At 37.6% G+C, this 24,396-nt stretch overlaps 1 protein-coding gene across 4 annotated transcripts in view; it reads right to left on the reverse strand.

The window, feature by feature from the left end:
- Positions 1-19,966, reverse strand: part of fgd5a (FYVE, RhoGEF and PH domain containing 5a) — a 61,763-nt gene extending 41,797 nt beyond the window's left edge. The window contains exons 1-4 of one of the 4 annotated variants that reach the window (XM_079856634.1): positions 19,893-19,966; positions 14,368-14,426; positions 11,926-12,056; positions 7,824-10,510 (exon numbers count right to left, since the gene is read on the reverse strand). In XM_079856634.1, coding sequence (XP_079712760.1) covers positions 7,824-10,438 — 2,615 coding nt within the window. In that variant the 5' untranslated portion in view covers positions 10,439-10,510; positions 11,926-12,056; positions 14,368-14,426; positions 19,893-19,966. Of the gene's footprint in view, positions 1-7,823; positions 10,511-10,943; positions 11,158-11,925; positions 12,758-14,367; positions 14,438-19,892 lie in introns of those variants that run through there. The other 3 variants (XM_079856635.1, XM_079856637.1, XM_079856636.1) reach the window with 3 other exon arrangements.
- Positions 19,967-24,396: the final 4,430 nt, after the last annotated feature.

The raw sequence follows: 24,396 nt of genomic DNA on the forward strand, positions 1-24,396 counted from the left end.
GCACTATACTCATTATGGATTAGTTAGAACTGTACTTATAGGCTTTTCACACACATTTTAATTTAGTTTTGAAAAGGGATTAGCACCAATTTTTATCTTGACTTCAAAGTCCCAGCTCTAGAGTTAATGCACATAATACATGCACAGAAACTTTCGTGAACTGAGTTTAGTTTTTAGCCTCCATCCTAGACTAAAAATAATGTTTAAATTAACATTAAATCTCTAATGAAGTCCACCACCATCACTGTGTCTAACAGAGCCCAGAGGAGAAACTTAACTGTTACGATCAGAACACTGCGTGTGGCAAACAGCAAACCATCCAATCTCTCCAAATCAAAAACAACTGAACAAACCGTCTCAAAACAATGTTTTGAATTAGAGGGCACTTTGGTATCCAGCAGAGCAGAAATTACCCTTTGCCAAGGAGAAACAAATTCCCCCTCTTCATTTAAACAAGACCTGGTGAGAATAATTTGTTTTTTCCTCCCCTGCTCCTCCTTACAGTAGTAACACGGATGGCTGGGGCCAGATTGCGAGGACGTTTATGGTTGAGCATGAAGGGCTGGCTTGGTGATCCTGTGGTGAGCACTTAAAGCCGAAAAGAAGATGCAGCCCTGAGGATATGCAAATATGCACAATGAAGCTGCTTATATACTGTGGAGGGCACATACGAGAGAAACTTTGAGTGCACTTGCGCCTACACTTATCTAGAGGCAACAGCAAGAATCTCTTAGACTTTTGCATTCTTGCTTTTAAAAGAATCAAATTTAAAAGCAATAAAAATCAGTGTGTGCATATACTGTCAGTGTATAAACGCTTTAGAGGTGCTCAGCTGGGTGTCATACTACTCAAGGACACACACACACACACACACACACATATATACACACACACACACACACACACACACACACACACAATGTCTGGAGGTGGAAGTGGAAATTGCTCATTGCTCATAGCCAGCTGAACTGGGCGAGCTAAGGTGACAGTTCATTTTAAGGCCCCAGATGAAGCATATAGGAGCCTTCTGGCAGGACGTCACTACAATCTTCAGTGATCTCACCAGCTGAGGACTCCATTTTCAGTGAAAGCGAAAGTTAGCATAAGACAAAGCAAGCTGCTTTTTTTTTATCTGAAACACAAGTCTTTCAAATAAATTCTAACTGAAATTGCCCATATGCAGCTCTCCAGGATGAAACAAAACAGATATTTTTATCAACATTTTATCAACATTTTCAGACTGGTATATGATTTATGTCTTTTGCATCATACGCATTTTCACTCTGGTGAAAAATAATAGAATAAATACAAATAAAAAAGTAAATAAATATTATAAATATAATAATTCATATATAATGTATAAATATTTACAAAAAATACTAATTTAGCAAATAAAAAAAGCCATTGGAAAATTCTGAAGTGTGTGTAAAACGTGCATTCATCTCTGCCACCCTACTGTACATAATCTCTCCATCAGCCACAAGTGACGATTTACACAATCCTCCTGACTCTTCAACATTACCATTTATGAGAAGCAATTATAGAGCAAAGTACTTCTCTGAGCTGTTTGCTTTAAGGTACCCATGAGCTAAATTTACTGCTGAAAATTACACAGAGAGTGCAATGATTTCCTATAACACACCTATATGTCCTACTTCCTGATGCTTCCCTGAGGCTTGTTATATGTAATTCAATTGATTTAAACTCTTGATAATAAAATATACATTAGAAACCCTGGTGTTTCTCTGTCTGAATCTGTGTAATAGTGCTATTATAGAAGATAAGCATCGCTGAGATGACTTCATTACCAGACTTCATTTAACAAAACGTATTTTAATGCAGATGAGGAGAAAGTGAAGAACGGTTTGTGTTGGTTGAACCGAGAGATGTATATTCTTGCTTGGTTTTAGTTTGGTGGTGTTAAAGGGATAGCTCGCTCAAAAATGAAAATTCTGTCATCATCGGTGATATTTGTTTGTTTTGTCATCTTTTCAGAATCATTTCATTTATCTTTAATGTTAAATGCTTTTAAATTCGTCACATTCAGTTAAAAGGATCTGCTTTCTTACAAATATCTGTTACATTTTTATGTTGTAAATATTATTCAAGTCAAACACTGGCCCCTGCCTTTACTGTAATATTAGAAAAGACACGAAGAAAGCTGGGAACGATGACAACAACAATATCTTTGTGGTAGCCTTGCTTTCCTGACTGCCACACCTCGCCTTGTTGTTTGGGTCGCAGGGGAGTCTGGGAGATCGGTATTGCCTGTCTCCACCCCATCCCACTGACCCTGTCCCCTCGCCCTTGTCCTGCATTTCCTGTAAACAGCAGTGTGGAGGCTCATTGACTGGGTGCGTCCTCTCTTGGGATAACCTGGCAATGACCTGAGAGCCCTGGGCACCAGGCCCAACTCAGACCGGACCGGACCAGGACCAGGCCAGACCCACACCCAAGTTTTGTGAGCATTAAAATGCAGAAAGCATTCAGAACACATATGAAAAGACGTATACTTTTTCTCTCAATTCTCTGTATGTATGTTTCAAACTGTCTTTCCAAGTATCTCTTTTCCTTTTTTATGTTTTTGTGCTATGCTTGCTGTATGTTTGTTAATTTTCTTATTCTATAATGTGCATGATAATAATAATAATCAAGAAATATCAAGAGAATGAAGGGTAAAAATTAATTCAAAATATATAATATAATATAATATAATATAATATAATATTGCTGCAAAGATCTTCAGACAATCGGCAGTTTCTAAATGCAAGAATACAATATAAGAGGTTCAATAGTCAATATTATACACTATAGTTGCTATTTATAACTATCAAAAGGAGTTTAAAATTTTTTCCTCAATCATCTTCTCACACTACCCACTGTCCTTTGGGACCAGCAAAGAGTACAAAACGTTTCTCTGATTGGCTTGGGCATGAAAAATATTCTTTCTTTATACATCTGCAATCAATCACTGTCCTGCCATTGTGTCTCCATCCACCAAAGTGGCAATGTCAATTTTTCTCTGCAGGCATTCAAAATGCGACAAACAAAAACAGACAGAACATCAGCAGTGACGGAGGATTCTCTTGGGACACAGAGTGGCTAATGGTGCAGACACATAGACCCATTTGCAAACATGCAATGCTGTTAAGATTGCACAGCAACACAATGAGTCAATAATGTCACCAGAAAAAAGGTCCCTGGCTCCCACATCATCTTCTGAATAATGGAGGATGCTCAAAAGTGTGCCACATAAACACTTTAGCCAGGGGTAATATCCAAAAGTAGTGAGTATTCACACCATCCCTAGAAGTCAATAACTGGTAAAAGCTGAAAACACAGACTGAAGTAAAAGACCTGCAAATACTTATTCATGGTACAGTTAGGTAAAGGATGTTACGGCTATTCACACCAAGAATGAATTTTAACCAAATAATTTCCATGGGGAAAAAAATCCTACTGTATTCTTATTGTGATATTTCTATATCAAGCTATCACTTCATTTAACTTCTAGTAATGGGTTTTATTACTCATAAGGCCCTATCATACACCCGGGCGCAATGCAGCGGCAAGTGTTTTTTGCTAGTTTCAGTCCGACACAGTTATCATTTTCACGTCCTGCGCCACATTGTTAAAGTAGCAAATGCTTTTGCACCCATCTGTGCAGCCATGGGTGTGCTGGTCTGAAAATGAGGTGTGTTCAGGCGCATTGTTGGCACGTTACTATTTTGAGGCAACTGAAATAGACTGTGTCCCTGTGTGTGTAATAAGCAGATTGTACGCACATTGTGACCCGCCTATAGGCGCATTATTACTAATGCGCCCTGAAGATAACAAAAAAAATATTGCGCCATTGACTTTAGACCAGGTGTTTGTTGGTCAATGGCGCAATATTTTTTTTGTTATTTTAAGGGCGCATTAGTAATATGCGCTTATAGGCGGGTTACAACGTGCGTACAGTCTGCTTATTACACACAGGGACGCGCAGCAGCACACAAACTAGCAAAATATTAAAAATAAAAGTATTACAATGTAAAAGATTAATATTGTGTACATAAAGATATGGTGGAATCCAGCTTGTCCCGTAGATGGTCTGCTTGCGCTTTAACCTCACACATGAGCTGATCCGTTTGCGCTCTGCAGACGCGTTCAGTCTTTCCGCTTGCAACTTCTGCCATGTAAATAGCAATCCGCCAAGGCATGAGCGCAACTGGCTTTTAAAGGGAATGGGAGATGAGACTTTATTTCACGTTACGCCCAAAACACACCCATTACTCATTAAGAGAATAGGGACAACCCTTTTAGACCATGCAGTGCACGCACTAGGGCTGGTCCGAATACCATTTTTTGAGCTTCGAAGCTTCGGTAGTAATGAACATCGAATATTCGAAGCTTCGGAGAGAGGGGGCTGAACATATTTTTCTCTCTAATAAAGGCAGGAATCTGTACGTCTGTATGTCCGTTTGTATTTTTATTATTTCGAGAACCGTTCATCCAATCGACTTCACAAGGGAGTGCAGTGTTGCATTTGGTGCAATATAGATGGATGGATGAGACGCCACACATTCAGAATTAATAAACTTTTAGTAAACTACAGAACAGCGCAAGCGGGAAGCGGCGCACCTCACGCGGGCAGGGCTTATGCTCCGAGAACAGATACTGCACTAGTGATATAAAACGCACACACACAGGTCTGTTAAATTAAGCAATACTTTTAAGGTAGTCTAATATTTTTCTGACTAACAAATTACTGATACAGTAAGGATAGATTTAAATAAAGAAAAAACGAAATTTAAATAAAGAAAAACGAAATTTAAATAAAGAAAAACGAAATTAAGTTAAATTAAAAACTAGATTAATTTAGATTGATAATAACGGGTAAAAAGGCTAATACATTTTGATTCTATTATTATATTTTCCACAATGTCAAAGCAACAAAACACAAGCTCAGGCATGCACTTCGGTCCATACAAACTCCGCTGTTCTGCGCTCTAGCCAGAGAACACTCCCGTTGCAGGCGTCGGTTCTATTTCTAGCATGCACGCGTTTTCCGCGTGGCTCGAGCCGTGTGTCTCAGTGTGCAAACTCCAACCTGTTAACATGGGAGCCGAAATAAAAACGGACAGCCTCACGCTGCAGCCAGTGTGTTGCCGGCCTTATTCAAGCGCGAATGAGAACCGTTTCGCGGGGGATACCAGGTGTGCAAAAAACAAAACAAAACAAAAACGAATATTCGAATGTCAAATTTTCAAATCGAATACCAACCCACCGAACGAATATTCGAATATTCGGGTCCAGCCCTAGCACGCACCAATCATTTTTCCCTTCGTTAGACTAGCAAAAATGGATTCGGACACGCCCTAAGTGCACTTGAGCCCTGCGCTTTAGACTATGAGCTTAGATCGTTAAAATAGGGCCCATAATCTTTAATCAAAATAACTTCCCCTCCCTCTTGCAACGACATCTTTTCTGTTCTCTGATAGAATCATGAAAATTATATTTTTCCAAAAACTGCATGTACTGCATGTGAAACTGAATGTAAGTGATAAACAATGGAGAGACTAACAACATTACAAGCAATTCTGGAAATTTCCCTTGTGTTTCTCTGAAAATCGGATTAAAAGCAACCCAGAGGCCACTTGAAACAGTCAGGGTCTTTGACTACACTGGAGGTAATCGAGCAGAGGTTTCTAATGATGACTCTGGGGTGGTAAAGTGAGAGCAGAGAGGGTCATACGGTCCAAAGAAGGTCAGAAAGTCATCTGTCTTTAAACCACTCCAAGACCTCAAATCTCCCAAAAGCCCAATAAAAGAAAAACACTTGGGGAATTTGTTTTATTAACACTACATGCTACTAAAATGCTCATGCAGAGAACAGAAAACTCTACACCGGTTTTCTCATCTATTCCCCTCCACTCAGCTGCATCAGGCTGTGAGAGCATTGCAATAAAGGAGAAAAATAGCCTTAACGTTTAATCCACTTTCTTCCCATACTATTTGTATCATTGAACCATTGCATTGTATTCTTTCTCACACAGATAGGGTACTCCAACAAATGTACCATCAAATCCTGCAAATGAGAAAATCAGATAAGCTACCCTGCAAGCATAGTCCATCTTTTCAACCAATGAAACTCAATACCACAGGCTGCTCCACTACTACATGCTCAACACAGCACCCACAGCGTAAGTGTTTGGCAAGTCATTTTGTTTCATTATACACTCATTTATATAACAGTTAATGGCTTTCCAGCCAGTTGATCTTGCACTGCAAAATTAAAAACACAACTGGGCCATAATGTGTCTAAGTTGTTCACTTTTAACTTTAGCAAAAAAGCAATAACACATTAACAATCATGTTATTGTGCTGAATATCGGCAAGGATGCAAGCCAAATTTCACAATTGTGAGTGTGATATTGCTTAATTACTAATGAACATGGACAACTTTTTTGCAACTTCATCTGTCCAAAGAATCCACTGTATAGGGCTGGATACTGAAACAAATTTCATGTTTCGATTTCAATTCACAAGCTTGCAATTTGATTAGATTCTGATTCGATTTGATATTGATTATTTTGGATGTATATCAGGTACAGTACATGACAAATTTTCTCAAAGAAAAAAAATCTCTCAACTAAACTATACAGGGAATCAGTTGGAACTATATTACTGTAATATTGAAGGTTAAAATGAACTGATTTGTATACAAACACTTAAATTACACACAAGAAAGTTTTTACAATAATAAAGTTATAATACTAACTTTACAATTGTGTTTTTTTTTTAATATATACATTTAAATGGTGGCTGTCATAAAAACTTGATGGATGTAATATGGTGCATATACAGTATTTAGCAAAATTATCCTTTGCAAAGGAATTTTTTTGAGATATCATGGTCCCTGGATGGCTTTTCTGAGGTAAATGTAACATTATGTGACATATTGTTCACAACATTTATTTACATCTTTCCTTGGTTGAAACACTGATTGAACAATTACATGAGACATGATACAGATTTCGGAAAGTTGTATCTTTTATCATACCTTCTGATGTTCATTTATGTTTATTTCATGCAGTAACTAGTAAAGTAAAAGAGATGCCACTTCGATTGATCTGAATCAGCAACAGCGATCACATTAAAAAGCACCAAAACGGTATTTATTGTTGAAATTTCATAATAAAATGGACAGATTTCGTAATCTGACACTTTGTTTCATATCGAAAGTAACAAAGCACAAAGCCTACTGTGATTTATTGGATGGGAGACTGGCTCGCTATAATGTTCTGTTCATTCATCAACTGAAAACAGGATAAACTAAAGGATCGATTCTTGGGATTTAAGAATTGATATGGTTCATAAAAATGAGAATCGATTAAAATCAAGAAATCTATATTTTTTTCCCCAGACCTAATACTGTATGTACATCTATCTGTCCAATATTTCATGATGTAGTCTGAAAATCTGTAATAATTTTAAATCTTGTTTATTCAGTCAGGAAGATTACAGAAAGTGTTCTGAGACAGAGAGAGGTGCAAGCTGAGCTATCAGAGTGACCAAACACTTGCCTAATTTCCTGTTAACATTGTTTTGGCCAGCACTTCCTCCAGACTTGTGTGATGGTATTGCCATTGTGTTCAGAGGAAGGGGTTTCAGAATTCAAAATATAACTCTCTAGACAATCTTATATTACAGTCTGATGATTTAAACATAAATAAGTCTTCCTATTATAGTTCATTTCAGATCTCTTTATGTTTTATAATTAACATAATGTGGAAAATATGCATTTTTAATTACGTAGTTCTATAAAAGACTGACTATACCTTTCAGTGTCTTGCTCTTGAGTGGTGGTCTTGTTTTCTATTCCTGCAAAGCTATTCATGTCCACATAGCCATCGTTCTCATTGGCATGTGCTGCTGTCCGATTGTGGTCATCGAAGAAATCTGTAATAGTGACTGCCCGAGTGGGCCGCCCATGTGGAATCTGGATATTCTCATAGTCCGAGCTCATTGCAGGAATGTTTTCATAGTCAGACGTATCTGCACTTGGGAAGGAGATGGAGCGAGGCTTAGTGAGGGGTAGGGGCATGAAGGGGAGCCGAGAGCGGTCCTCAAAGGACTCCACTCTGGCTATTCCCCTGTTGCTGTAACTCTTGGGTGCACCTTGCCTTCTTTGTCTCTCTTTGTAAAGCAGAAAGGTGGTAGGTATTTCTGAGTTGTGTTGTGGCTTTCCCACATGGGACTGAAGCTGAGGGGAACCACTTGTACTTCGTCGATCAAGCTCCAGCACTCGAATGGGCCCATGGTGGCTAGATTCAGATGATGACCTTGAGGAGCGGACACTGCCATCTCCACGGGCTTTGCTTTCTGATTTTTTCTTAAATTTTAAAGCCAGGAAACGCTTAAATGATGTTGTCTTCTTTTTGGGGTTGTCAGGAGACTCATGATGGATTAGAAGTGATGGAGAGCTTTTGGTCACAGGCCTCTTAGTTATGTAAGCTAAATCAAAGGGCGGTGGAATATCGACTAAAGATGTAGGTGTCGACACACCACTGGAGGACTGGTGACTTCTTTGAGAAAAACTTCCAGAGGAAGTAATGACACAAGGTAAAGAAAGTGTGTCATCTTTTCTTTGCAATCTGCATTCCTCTCTAGGGGATTTCTCACCCTGAAAGTGTCCTGAGAATGGCAAATCTCTGCCCTCAACAGAAAGCGATCGAGGAGAAAGAAGAAAGCGCCTTGGCTTTAATGAGGGAATAATTCGGTTGGCCTCTGTTTCATCTGAAAGCTTGGGATGTGGATCTCCATTTTGATCCAAGGCCACAGTGTAGTATTCATGAGATTGGTACTCAGTGCCCGTCTCCTCAGGCACAGTCTCAGGAACATATCCAGGTACTTTCCCCGAGAGTGAACGAGATCTCGTCACAATGCTCTTCCTGTCCATAGAGATAAAGTTCTCACCTTCTGAGTCAAAGCCAGCCTCCTCGTAAATGTGTTCGTCACTTTCTGTGTCTGATTCCTCAAAGAAAGGCACAATATGGCAGTCCAGCTCTTCAATGTCCTCTTCAAACGCTTCCGTGGTATGGGCAAAAACCAAACGATTTGTAAGTTCTGGAGTTCTGCCTAAATCTAAGTCAGCAGGAACGGTGATGTTGCAAAGTCTCAGACGTGGCTGGCAGCTGTTCCTCTGACTCAAGAGGGCTTGTCCCCGTCTAGCTGATCGTTCTCTTATACTTTTACACTTGGTTTTCCTCTCCATGTTTACTGGCTCATCTTCGTCTCCTATCTCAACATAATCTTCAGATGAAACACACTCCACCTGCTGATCATCCCCATCATGTTCTTCAATATCAGCATAGTCATTCGCTCCTTCGTTTTTTGTCATCTCTTGACCCTCAGAAGCAGGTTGCGAGGCACCATTTTCTAAATTTGCTTGTTCCTCCTCCAACTCTGCCACATCCTCCGATGATACGTAGTAAGGTTCTTGGTTTGATGTTCCCTCTGTTGAGTCCATTGGTTTCTCATTGCTGGATTCTTCATCAGTGCATCTTGCTTCTGGATCAGAGGTGCATGTCAAATCACTTGGCACAACCTCTATGACAGAGTAGGGCTCAAATGCATCTTCTGTCTCCTCTGCAAACCTGAAGCGTCCAGATGGGTCTTTGGTTGCACGTTCAGCCTGCCAAGTGCCGTTATCATCCACTGTGCCAATAATGTCATAAGGGTATTCCTCACACAGTAAGGGTTGACTGCAGTTTGTAGCCTTTGAAAAAAGCCCAGTCTCATCTTCTTCTGCCTCATGATGAACACAGTTTGCGGCTGCTCTATTGTTCTGTTCATATTGATCATTGGCACGTTGAAAACTGTCTGATGGTTGTTCCTCAATCTCTTCATACGGACTTTGACATTCATCGGCAGGCTGATCTTTAGTAAGTGTCTCATTCTCAGAACATGCATATGTGTCCTCAAGTACATTACAAGAATCTTCTCTAATTTCAGCTGGCTTGGTATCATCAGTGTTTTTGCTGTAGTCTTCATCTGTTGAATCAAGAATTTCATCAACCATTTCTGACAAATTTGAAGAGGCTGCATGCGGCACTTCAGTGATATCATCTTTACCGTCATCCTCTCCCACTGTTTCCTCCGCTGGCATTTGTAATTCTTCCTCTATTTCATTATAATAAGTTGTGTCATGGTTAGTGTCAGATAAGTCTTTTTCAGATAAGTCGCTCTCCATGTGATCATCAGTACAGTTTTCTCTGAATGCATCGGTTTCATCCTGTGTGACATCTGATTCATTTTCCTGCTTCAGCTCCAGTCTATCAGAGGATGTTATGTCCCCATTGCCCACAATGCTTTGGCTCAATTCAGAGGCTAGCCTTGGTTTGGGTGCCACAGGAGGTTTAAAACCTCGGGTGGAAGGACAAGGCCTTGACATCAGGGTGGAGCACACAGTTATAGTCAAATGGCTTTGTCTTTGGTCGAGAAGTTTGGAATTGCTGCTAAAAATCTGCGAATAGAAAGAGAAAAGAAGATAACATTTCATTGTTGAATTGGATATCTTTGCAATAGAAATAAATAAAAGAACCTATAAACATGCCATTATGAGTTCAGCTGCTCCTTTAAAGAAACATTGATTGATCTACATTGACCATTTGATTGATGAACTGCAACTTCTGAACTTAAAACTTAATGAAGTGATTATATGCTCAATCCAGTCACACTGAACATCCTTTTCACAACCATAAAACAAAGTGAAAAAAGCTACATAAATAATGTATTTTCACATCACAACAATTAACTCTGAAGTGCATCTTCTCATAAAGGGTTAACCTGAGGGCCATTTTTGGTGAAACACACCCTTTCTCTTAACAAAACTCATACTCCCCTAGTCTTTTCCTGTTATTTGCTACCTGCCTTGACGCACGTCCTATTAAACTCACCGTGCACTTGGTGCTCACCCTGCTAAGATGTTGTTTCCTGACACGACTAATTAACTATTCCAGCAGATTCTCCTGGAAGGACTGCGGACAGGAAGTGCAAAGGGGAAGGACATTAACAGTGCACCCTGTCTCCTCCATGAACCCCTTCCCCATTTTTTTCTACAAGAGCACGTTTTGCACAACACAAATACACATCCTTCTCGTCAGTCTTCCCATGATTCACTGTCCAGTGATAAATCCCACCCCTGACAACCCCCAGACTGGATTTTTTTTCTTTCTTTTTTTTTTTTTTTGCTGAAAAGGTCGTTTCAGTGCGTTGAAGAACAATAAAAAGAGAAACATCAACATCCCAACTAAGGTCCCCTTGGCAAAATAACAGGATATGAATTATGCAACAAGAATTCACTTAAAACAAATGGTTAAACACAATAGGAGGAATAAAGGGAGAAACAAACTCTTTACTGTGTAAAGCCATCAGTACATGATCTCAGATATGGGCTCTAAAGTGTCAACCATTTTTATTTGCTAATTTAGTCCTATACCAACTGAGTGAACAGGACTAAGTGAATTAACATAATGTGACTAAATCATAAATTAAATTATGAGCATTTATAAGTATGTATTACTAGAACTAATATATTTAGTGTCTCATTATGTTCACTCAAAAAAAAAATCACTCAATACAGCATCACTAGGCTATCTCGTACATATTAACTATATTAGTATAATATTTTTGCAACAAGGACTATGGCAGTTCTTAAAATCTACTGGTAATTTAATTTAACACACGTCAAAACAGTGTAACTGTTCCTATGTATTCCTATGTCATCATAAACTTTTTTCACTATTAAGCATGCATTCAAGAATACTCTTCAATATTGCGAACATGTTGTCTATTTATTATGCTTGAGTTCACACATTCGAAAAATTAAAATAATTTAACAGTATTGAAAAGTTCACTCAGAAGTATTTGGTTTCATACCTGCGTACATTGTCGGATGTCATCCACCGTGGCATCTGAAATATTTCCACATTATTCCTTGATATTCCGCAGAAGCAACAGTATATATCCAGAGGTGCCGTGAACTTACTCCCGGGACATTTGTCATAAAGCTTGAGAAGTAAACAATAAACACTTCATCACTTATTCGACGCCTTGCCACCAAAAAATATCAGTTTTATTATCGACTGTTGTCTGTTGCAGCAGGTCTCTTCAGATCCGCGCGCGCTTTCTGCCTTAAGGAATGAGAGAGATGCGCGAACTCTCCGATCTGCGCGTGGAGACTGAAGGTGTTTTCCGCGCGCTTCCTGAGGAGGTACAGCGAGTCTCCCTCACGGGAATACAAGGATCGATGACCGAAACCACAGAGAAAAACATCTAATGCCAATAACGATCAGTTGGCGTATGGCACTTTCAAGAACAACTGCTCCAATAGGCTACGATATGGTATGTTTCAGGATCCGATTTAGAGGATATCTGAGAGGATTTCTTGCTCTCACAGGAAAAAGAACTCGACATTTCTAATCAAACTGCGTTTGTACTACCACATCGTCTTTCTATTTAGTTGTATACCGTATTTGTATACTGTATTACGTCAGCTATATATGTATGTCCGAAGTTTTATCAATAAGGTTAATTGCCCTACTTAATTGTGTTTAAAAAAACAGGCTTTTAAATAATTCAATAATTTTCTTGGTAGCCTTTCAAAGACTATTTCATGTAATTTGGTTAAACAAATGTTCCTAAAACCGGTTCTAAAAACAGTTTTACTAAATGCTTTCAGCCAGGCTTCCTCTCTGCTCATCTGTTGCCTGATTGGAGGAAAGCAGCTCTTTAAAAACCTCTCTTCATAACAGGAAACTGCTATCCCTCTTTCCTGCACAACAGGCTACGCTTCCTTAGCAACAAATGAACCAGTGTGCTGCTGTTAACACACTTTTTTTTTCCTAATTTAACTTCATACTGATAGGAGAGCACAAATTCAACGAGTATTTTTAGATTAAAACAGTTCTTATAAATAATCAAAATAGGGGACGTCCAAGGGATGCACCATTTTTTTTAAAAACCCACAAGTGATAGTCCTGACTCACCTAACGTGAAAGAAGGGAAGAAAAAAACAGTCTGCAAGAAGGAATGACTTGAATGGACTGAACAAATTTAGATATGTGAATGCACAATTTCTATCAGCTTGACCTACAATAATCATGATCAAAATAAAATTTAGTGTGGATGTTGCATTTAAAATTCATGAAATGGGCCTGACTCATAATACATGACATCAAATACATTCTGTAGAATTAAAATGTTTAGTACTAAAAAGTCAACATTGCTTCTCCTTTACAACAAGATGTCCAATCAGACAAATCTTTGCCATATTGGCTAGTATCCACCAAATCAGATATTCTCTGACAGAGCCTTTGTTAAAGCCTAATGAACACCGAATTGTAAGACTAGATAACCCCCAGCTGAGATGCTGCAGTTCTGTGTTCAAGGGCAGACAACAGTCCTGAAACTCAGGAGAGAAAACTGTCAGCCACCTGGGGCTCCATGTTGACAGCTTAAATCACAAGCCAAACCCTCAAACATTAGGTGGCAAACTCCATAGGACATATACCTCCACATGACTCATATTCATATCTCTCTCTCTCTCTTTCTTTCTCTCTATCTTTCTCTCTATCTGAAGGTCAGATGAACACCATGAACAATAGCATGTGCTAAGATGTAGGAGTGTAACACAAGGGAGCCGGCCATATGTTTCACAATTTAAAAACATGACAATTAATTAATATCATTTTTTGGTATTCTCTTTGGCTTCAGAAATGGACATCAAATGTCCATAAACAACTTGAATTATGAGCTGGACATTAGTAAACACCATAAAATAATTGTTTTGTGGCCTTGACCCCTCTCAAGACAAATATTTACAACAGCTACAGCATCACATGAGCTCTCACAGGAAGCATTGTTATTCCTGTAAACTGTCCGACAGCTTGAATAACAACATTTAACAGAAATCTCCTTTCTCAAAAAACAGCGTTTTCAATATAAATGACTCAAGCTTTATCACGTTAGACTGATACTTTGAAATCTGCTATAGTGGTCCATTCCTAGCTAATGTGCCTCTTCTTTTGTTCTTTTAATGGCAAACCACAGCTAAAGATAGCATACAGCTGGCCTTTTGCTGTGCTAATTGTGTCCCTTACTGGAAAGTATACTATGGCACTAAATTTGACCTTTTTTGCGTTTTATCAGACAAATGTGTTTTCGCCTGTGGGGACGGGCACATAGCGGAGTGTGTTTGTAGGCATTGTAACCGAAGGGGTGACTGAAAGAATAGCCCTGGGATAAATAACCCTGCAGATGTGGTCTATATGCACAGGAGAAAAACATGTTTTTAGATTTCTGTGAACAAATATTTCTGACCGAACAGATCCGCAGAGCTCTGTTCCCCTCCACCTGGACGGCTGCGTTATGGCACATGCCTGGGATAAGAGGAAAAACATGTCAGAAACCAACTTTTTACTCATAAACACACACATGTATTCACAGAACTGAACCTAAACAGGAAACTGATTGGGAAAGAGGGTCAATGACTTTTTTCCCAGAGCTCGTATGAGTCTCTCACCACCCTTCGCATAACACCTGCCTTTAAAAGAACACACTGAATGTTTCTATATTCTGACGAGCTGAAAAAAGCAGGGTATTATTGTACCGAAAAGGTACATTCGGACAGTTAAAACGGCAACATGTTTTCACAGAAGGAAGTCTCACTGATTTGTGTCAAATTCTGTTATATAATTACATTTAATACATTGGCTAGTTTTAAAAAACAAGAAAACTATATGGACCCTTTTCACAGATTGTGATGACGTGTTATCAACATTAGAAATAAAAGTTTTTCATATATATATATATATATATATATATATATATATATATATATATATATATATATATATATATACACAGTATATATATATATATATATATATATATATATGTATATATAAAAAAATTTTTTTATGTAATACACATTTAGAATGCTATATATATTACCTTGTCAGTAAATTATGCTTCTAATACAAATTTGACATATTTGACAAACTTGACAACATAATCTCTCTATATTTTTTTCCCTCTTTTGGAAAGGCGTGGAAACTTTTTTTCTTTTGATATTGGAGCAAATGGAAATACAATTCCAAATACAAAATTACATTTGCTGTCGTCTCCTGTTCCCAACTATCGAAGTTTACCCAACTATGACGATTTCCTTTTCTGAGAACCCCCGGAAATGTGAAATGGGTCCATTGATAGAATACATTTTTAAAATGATGATCACTTCACTGACCATCCATTTATCTTATAAGCTATTCTAATTAAGAAACTTTTTTTTTTAGCACCAATCATTTTAATTACTCATTAATATGAGCGTACTCTGCGACAGAAAACAGATTGCTCCACTCCAATCTGGGATCTCCAGGTGTCAGACAGTCATATTCCCCTATAGGAAAGAACATGAAAGAAAAAATGTTATCAGCACTCTTAGGCAACTCAAAAGCACAGCTACAGAAACAACACTCTCACCTTCCCCCCAGTCCCTCGACCAATGACACACTGCCGGAGAAAAACAGGTGAAGCCAGGAGTCAGCACTTCATCAAAAATAGCAAACAAAGACTGCTCTCCCTGTGGAGTCCAAGACCTCTCAAGTCAAATCAATACGACACCGCTGGCAATGCAGGGTTATAGAAGAGTGCATATGTGTAGTTAAAGATTATAGAGCAACTGTGACAATGCAGCAGTTTTTAATTTTGTGTTCATTTGCATTAATAGGGTCAATGTCTTTTTGTAAGGATCAATTAATTAATTTTTTTTTAAGAGGAAAATGTCAGGATGACACAACTGCACAGATATCATAATGAAGAATAAAGCTACAATATGGGAATAAATTCTTGAAAAGAGAAACCTTAAGTAGGTTGACAATCTTCTATTATTATTTCACAGAAAAATAATATTCATATTATTCATGTTAATGGTTAATCGTAATATTTAACAATATATTATTATTCAACATGCAGAAAAAAAATTGATATTTATAAAAAAATAAAAATAAACATTTTACCTTGAATATAATATAAAATAATAATTAAGATACATTTACTCGTATTCAATTTAGAAGAAAGATGTTACTACAGTATTTTTTTTAATTAGTTAAACCATGACACTTTTTAATTTAATTTAGACATTTAATTTAAACTTTGCTTGAAAATGGCAGCTTTTCAAAACCATATGAAACCAGAATAAAATTCAAAGAAATTTTAAAGAAATTTGAAAAGATTTGTCATTTTCTTTATTTTGAACAAGCACTCTTATTTATCATTAACCCAACAGACTAAAATCCAGTGCTCTGAAACAGTCATATTATGTTAAATGTAAAACTTGGAGAGTTTTAGAGATGTGCGTGCCATAAACTGGGGGAGGGGAGAACAATTACCGCTGTGAATGGTATTCTTTATTAGTTTTTTCACAACAGCTTCCTGTGGTTAAAGTAGTCCATAGTAGTACATATATGAATAACCATTTGAAGCATATTGTATGTTTTATACACAGCGAAAAAAGCATGCTAGCTGGGGATTTATGATGTTTATATACAGTAGTTGTCAACGAATGGGACGCTTCATTTAATTAAAAATTTAGGCATAAATAAAGCTGGTGTCCTCCATGTCCTCACTTCCTACTCTTTTCAACAACAAAGCACTTGAACGCAATGAGCTCGTAATCACGACTTCAGAAGTGGGAAGAAATTTCCGATAGTATGTGAAGGCTTCATTATTATCATGGAGATATATTGCTATTTTCAGATGTTGAGAGGGGAAAAAATGTCTGAAGCAACTGCGTAGGGAGAGATGGAGTGGTTAGTGAGATTTCTAACAGGTGGGTTATGCTAAGCAGGAGGGCAGGTCTTGATTCTTGATAACAAGTCTCTTGTTTTGCCTCCATACCCCTCTCAGAAAGACACAATCCTCAGAGCTGCACTGTAATAACATCGATTTACCGTTCATAAATAAAAGTCTCAAGAAGCCTCATAAAAAGACTTGTGGCTTGGCCTTTAAAAGCGCAGCACAATGGGCCAGTCAAACACTAGCCTATAGCCTTTAGCACAATAGATTTATGGACCCCGGAGATTTTGATTTCTTTTGAAAAATGGCGCAGAGTGCCTGGCTGCCCTTTTCCGTCACATTCATTCTCACATTCTGTTTTGCTTAGTATTCTAATGCAAACAGAAACACATGCGGCTTACAGCTGCACCCTCATTAGGCCACAATGATATTTCTTCACAAAACAGATCTCAGGTCTGTGCAAAAGAATCATTTCCAAGCTGATTAGCAAGACCAATTTGCTGATCTTTCGTTCTGCAGGTCCTAAGGGGAACAATACCACTGTGTAAAAAAGTCCCCTAGGCTGAATTTACTTTTTCCTGTGACTGTTTTAACATCTTTCAGCCAAATGAGACTGAACGGATGCAGATACTAAGTTTAAAAATATCTGTGTTTTCTAACCTCTTTTGGCCTTGGCTGTCAGACGCTCCCATTTATCTAAACGTCTTAAGCAATGAAGGTGAAATTTGCAGGCACAATCATATTTCTCAATACTTGATGTGAATTTATTGACAAGTACAAAACTGTATAGTTCAATGCAAACAAAGCATCTTGATATATTCTGCAAGGCTTATTGGACATGGTACATGATTTTTTTTGGGGGGGGGTACTTCATTAAAATGGGAATAAAATAAAGTAGCTGTTGCATATATACTTATATGCAATATGTAAGTATACTTATATGTAAGTATTATGTGAATAGGCATTCACATAATACTTACATTTTATACTACAGTTGAATCAGATTGAATGCATTAATATTGCGAACAGCAGCTACGCTAATTATTTCCCATATGCTTTTCTGTTGTTATCTCGGGACGCTAGTCCCGAGGTAAATACAGATCGTCAGCTCCAGTTTGTATCCAGCCTCTCATGGAGACTACAGATTCTCCAACACCCGTGCAGAGACGACTCGGCGCCTGTGAAGAGACGACTCGACGCTGGCTATGTTTATGCCCTAAATCAATACATGATTAACTAACTGTATTTCTCAATGTACATTTCTGAAATGCACTTTCTGTAAAGCTGCTTTGAAACAATATGTATTGTGAAAAGCGCTATACAAATAAATTTGAATTGAATTGAATTGAATTGAATTGCATATCCCTTGTAAAACGTTTAGCATTGACACATTTGCATGCTTTTAAAAAAGAGTACCTATTATGGAAATAATATACTTTAAAAGAATATACTTAAGTGTGAACTGAATGTAAATTTTGTTAAATTCATTGCAATTAAATACATGTATTATAGTGTGATTTGTTTTAAATGCAGTTAACTGAACTTTAGATTGCTTTTTTCACTTAAAGGGATAGTTCACTTTGAAATTAAATTTTGGTATGTTTTAGCTTACCTCAAGGGCATCCAAGATGTAGTTGTCTTTTTTTCCACAGTAGTTTCAATTTTGATATTTTTAGGTCAAACCGTTCTTGTCTGACAGTCATATCATGCAGGTCTATGGTCACGGTCTCAAAGAGCATGCACAGAGTCCAAATTAAAACAGTTCCCCATCGTCCAAATTAAACAATTCCCCATCGTAAGTACACATTGATGGCCTAAGACACGAAACGAGCGGTTTGTGTGAGAAAACGAACAGTATTTACCTCTTATAACACAGCCACGTCCAAGTGATCTGAGGGCGCGGGCGCTTCCTATTGTGTGACGTGTACGCAGACTGGTGCATAGATATATATACACTAGTAGGAAATTAAGTACATCTTAAGTAGGAATTAAGTACATCATTATTTGTAATTTCTTTCTTTTTTTTTTTTTTACTTCTATTGTCTTGGTTGAAATATGGTTAAAGTGTACGGCCAAATGTACTGACAATCATTTAAAGTAAACTAAAATATACTTTAATGTCATTTCTATTTAAACTTATATGTAATGTATTTAAATATATTTATAATTACACATTTTTAATGATGAAGATGCAATTTAGTAAAATATATTAACTCTAACTACAGTTAAAATGATAATCAATTAGCCTATTTTACATGTGCTTTAGAATGTTAGTCAACACATCAAAAGTGTACTAATTTAATAACACATTATTACAAAGTGCACTTTTTAAAAATGAAAGTGTACTCTCTTTTAGTACACTCAAGTGACCTCCATTATCTGCAAGTACAGTTGTTTAAAATGTACTTTTAAAATTTGCACATTCAGAACATTAAATTCGCTTCTTTTTTACAAGGTTGTTTCCAAAGCCTTTGACTCTTACAGATTGGATAGATAAGAATATTTTGCCCAGCTCACATGAAAAAAAACAAGCTTTGATAGATTGTAAAGCTGGTTTTCAGAGTGTTAAGCAACAGATGGGTGATTGTTATAGGCTCGGTTTATTGTTTTTTAAACCTTTTACTTTTTTTTTCTTCTAAATAAATCCTTTGGAATCAAAATGATTTGGGGGCAAGACAAGAGCAGACAGCGTTAGCAAGAAAGGCATTATCATCATTGCATTTTGGAAACAAGGTAGGACAGATTCAGATCAGTCACTTTCAAAAAGACTGGAGATAAACAACCAAACAACCTTGCAACAGATTTATTGATGAGCCAATAATCAATAATTTCACAACAATGGACTGCAATTAGTGCACAATACAAATAGTTTCACACCTAACCTGCCCACCTTTGCTAAATCAATGCGAAAATCTGTCCAGTCCCTTTCTGCAAAACTCAATTCTGCTATAATCAGTCAGATATATTTAACACAACTGATCTTTCTGAGGTGAGATGATTGGAACCTGATGAAGTGTAAGACACTGAAGGTAAAATAAGGTAACGCTCACCAGTGCTCTATTGGTATTCCCTCAGGAGTCAGTGTCCATTCAGTGAGATGGGGACAACCTTTGCTGAGGTCATCTTTAAAAACCATGCCTGTTTTATACACATTAAACACACACACATTATTTTCCAGCTTGAACATACAGTCAAGGATGAACAGGCAATGACAGATCATCCTTTATTCACACACTTGCACCACATCAGCAGAAATGTTTTGCTGAATTTCTATTCATGTTCTTGTCTTTTTCACAACCATTAATATTATAGACATGCTGGACTTGCACAACACAGACTATTTCAATTGTTCAATGTTTCTCTTTTACTTTTACACCTTCTTAAAGTATTTCACATCCATTATTATAAGAGTATCACCTCTTCAGTTACACTTTTTGATGTCATGGTCATCAAGTATTTCTAAAGGTGCGCTCATATTTACCGCCGTTCAGTAAAATCCAGTCATTTTAAAAGGAATCCACATAATCATGTAATCAATAGACCTTTTTTGCCTGTAAAATTTAGCAGAAATGACCGCATCTTAAAACGTTCCCTTTTGAGAGCAAGTACTGTAAATCATTTTCATTTTTGGGTATACTAATAACCAAAAAGACTTGCCATCCAAAATGCTGAAGTGTGATTACATCATCTTCCTGTTCCATTCTATGACAAGCTTTTTATAACCTACATCCCATTGGCAACACAGGTTAAAAGTGAGTTTCTATCAACTACAGACAGTCTCTACATGTCATCCAATTGTTCATTTGTTTAGAAAGTTGACTCTCAGCAAATAGGACAAATCAGTCAATCAGCTACAAAGTCAAAAATAGAAACTGACGTAGAGAAATAAAGATGACATAAAAAGAAACCTCTGCTTTATTATGTTGTTCATCTTGTCAAAATATATCCCACACCTAGGACCCCATACAATAAAGGTAAGATTAAAAAACTAGTCCACCGTCTCCTAGGCCACCCATAAAAGTATATATGCTGTGAGCTTCAGTGGTAGCTGTGGGAGTTCGTGGGAGTTTATGGAGTTTGTCTGCATATATATACATGCTCAAAAGAGTATTAATTTTGTATGTTTGTTTTTATGTGTGTGCCCAAGTACAAAAGCATTAGATATGTGCCAGCTGGGCTCACCACAGGAGTGGATGACTATGTCCCCCTTTCCCTTTAGTTTCCTCTCTCTCTCTCTCTCTTTCATTTATTACTTCATTTATAACCCCTCTACTGCTAATTCATTTAGACCCATGGGCGCTCTGAATATATTTGGAGGTTTTCAAAAAAAAATGTGTGTAACCCTACAAGAGGCAGCTTCACAAATTTGATCATGTGTTGATGATTAGATGAGGATCATCTAAACAAATGGCCTGTGGGGCTCATGAAGCGCCGTCATAAAGCGTAATTGTGTCCATGACTGTCTCTGTGAGGGATGGTCTATGTGACATGGGAAGAGGCTTTTCACCTGCCATGAACTCTTGCTGCGTTCACCTGAACTGACCTTGAACTGACCTAGAGAAAACAAGACACAGATATTGTCAACCTTAAAGCATATGATAGAGTACATCAACACTCTCATACATCGTCTTTAAAAAATATTTGTAACCATTTAGGGTGCAATTTTACATCCAAGCCACCATGGGTAATTGCTATTACTTTTTTTTAACATTAGGTGATGCAAGAAATGGATGGATGGATGGAAATACTAATGGAATGGAGTAACAATATAATATAATCAACATATTGATATTAAGTGGCTTCAATTAAATTAATTTCAGCTTTATTTTGTCATATATGCTTGATTAACAATAAATAATTCACTTACAAGAAGATTTAAAGCTATTACAAACCAAGCATCCAAAAGCCTTTTTTCTTTTTCTTTTTTTTCTTTTTTATGATACTCCCCCTACTTGTTAAAGTGGATTAATTCCACTTGACTGCAATGCATTTCTTTAGTTTATTTCTTTAGTAAATAAACTCAAGACATTCACACCATACCCAGTAAAAAAGATGCTCTGTGAACTTGATAATGAGCTGTAAATAACCCTCTGTAAAGTTTGGATGATGCTAATTAGTGTACACAAAAACATCTTTGAATATGCTGTACCACAGTAATGGTTCTATTAATTATGGATCACTTAAATCTGTGTAATATGGAAGCTACTATAAATATATGCTGATGAGGGCAATCACAGGCTGTATATGAATAACCACCGTCTGATCACCACTAAGGTCTCTCAGAGCTGGAATCATATCATGTGTTAATAGTTTTTATACATGAAAGGCTATTATTTACCTGCTGTTTATTGCACAATGCACAAGGGAAGTGCTGAGCCAGCACTGTGGCTCATTTCACACATTATTCAGGGCTACTGAAATGGCCTGAACCCCATTTTTTCCCAACCTAAAACATGTCTGATTTGATTTATGTGGCAGCTTTTACACAGCTTACTCTGTAACCTCACACATGGAATAATCTTGTGTGTGTGTGTGTGTGTGTGGTCCTGGTAAACCCTATGTAACGGGGACCAAATGTAAAAAATAGTAATGCCATTCATTTTTTACCTTGTGGGGAAATTTTTTGGTCCCCATGAGGAAAACGAAAACAGCTTATAAATCATACAGAAGTTAATTTTATTTTTTTTAATGTTTTTTTTTTTTTTTTTTTTTTAGAATGGCAGAAAGTTTTCTGTGATTGGGTAGGTTTAGGGATAAGGGTAGGTGTGTGTGTGTGTGTGTGTGTGTGTGTGTGTGTGTGTGTGTGTGTATGTGTGTGTGTGTGTGTGTGTGTTTCTAGACAGATTATACAGTTTACATAATTAATTATTTTGAATTATGGAATAATTTTATTACACAATAATGTTATACCTACATCAGTATAGAGTATGCATATTTTGACAAATCACATTCTGTAGGCTCCATGCACAATCAATGTTTGGACTGACAACTGTGTTTACTAACAAAAAATTATTTGAAACACTAAAATTACTATCTAAGAAAAAACAAAAACTAAAACTGAAATAAAATTAATTAAACCCAAATATTAAACAAAAAATTTATAATAAATATACAAAAGCACATAAAAAAAACTAAAATTAAAATGAAAACTGAAAATAAACAAACTGAAAATAATAGCTAATTCAAAATATTAAAGGGGTCATATGATGGTTCTAAAAAGAACATTATTTTGTGTATTTGGTTTAATGCAATGTGTTTACGTGGTTTAGTCATTATTTTACACATACCTTACATTATTGTTGCTCCTCTATACGCTCGATGGTGTTTTATGCCCCCAATGGCTCCTTAGAGGCAGCTAACCCTACCCTCAACCTTAAACCTACCCATCCCCTCGCTGCCTGGAAGGCGACGTTGGGGGCATAAAACACCAAAGACCTCTCTATACCCCGCCTTTCTGAAATGCGTCGATTTTTACAAAGCTCATCGTTCTGAAAAGCGCGGTGTGCTCTGATTGGCCAGACATCCAGTGCATTGTGATTGGCCCGAATACCTTAAGCGTGTGACGGAAATGTCACGCCCCTTACCATATTTGGAACACTATGTAAACATAAAACCACGTCTGCATTTGTGATCGTAGAAACGACAAACAAGCGCTAATCTTTACTGCCCAAAACTCGCATTTGAATAGTAAGTAGCAAATTATTAAAATATGAAAACATACTTGCAGGCTGTGTCTGTGAGTCAGAAGTGCCAGACTGTACTTGCAAAGATGGAATTGCCCACTTTCTAGAATTAGCCTTTGAGCGGAGCCGGCCTTGTAACGTACTCTCACAGGTTCTGGAAACAGTCCTCCGCAGCACACAGTCGAATATTTTGGTTGTACTGTTTTGGAACAGTGTTGTAAATAAAACTAAACCACTGTTTTCTAATTGTGTCCTCTTTTGGAAGGCCAAACAAAGTAGTTCGGCTTTCGCAACGAAAAACACTGCGTCTCCAAGACATGGCGGCAACAATAATACAGCGAGAATAAAAGTTACGCCTTCTTTCTTTGCGTATACATTTGGGTGTTATTAAACTCTGCCCCTACTCACACTGACGTATTTGTGGGGGCATGTTTGAATGAAGTGTTTTAGGAAGGCGCGGCTGAGCCTTAACTTTTATAAAGAAAATAGGCTTGTTCGACTTCATGCAGCTCTGCGAAGACCGATCGGAGGCTGACTTGAAGCAGTGCATGCCGGTTAGAAATTTTGTCCCACTTGATACAGGGCTGACGCCACGTGACTGTGACTTATGCCATCAAAGTACCGTGAGAGCGATTCGAGAGTAGCCGGAGACATAGACAGTAAAAGAAATGGACACAGCGACCCCATTGGATTCAACAGAGAAAGGTGAAGATAATTAGAAGCACTCACTTCCTGATGGCTGAGCGTACTGCGCAGACTCAAACTGAGCTTGACGACGTAGATGTGATGTGAGCAACCTGTCTGTCTTAGTAGCTGTGCCAAGAGAAATCTGAATCATTCCCTTCCAAAACTTGCAGAGACGGAGAGTGTG

The sequence above is a fragment of the Squalius cephalus genome (genome assembly GCF_949319135.1).
Source record: "Squalius cephalus genome assembly, chromosome: 22".
NCBI classification, from domain to species: Eukaryota; Metazoa; Chordata; class Actinopteri; order Cypriniformes; family Leuciscidae; genus Squalius; species Squalius cephalus.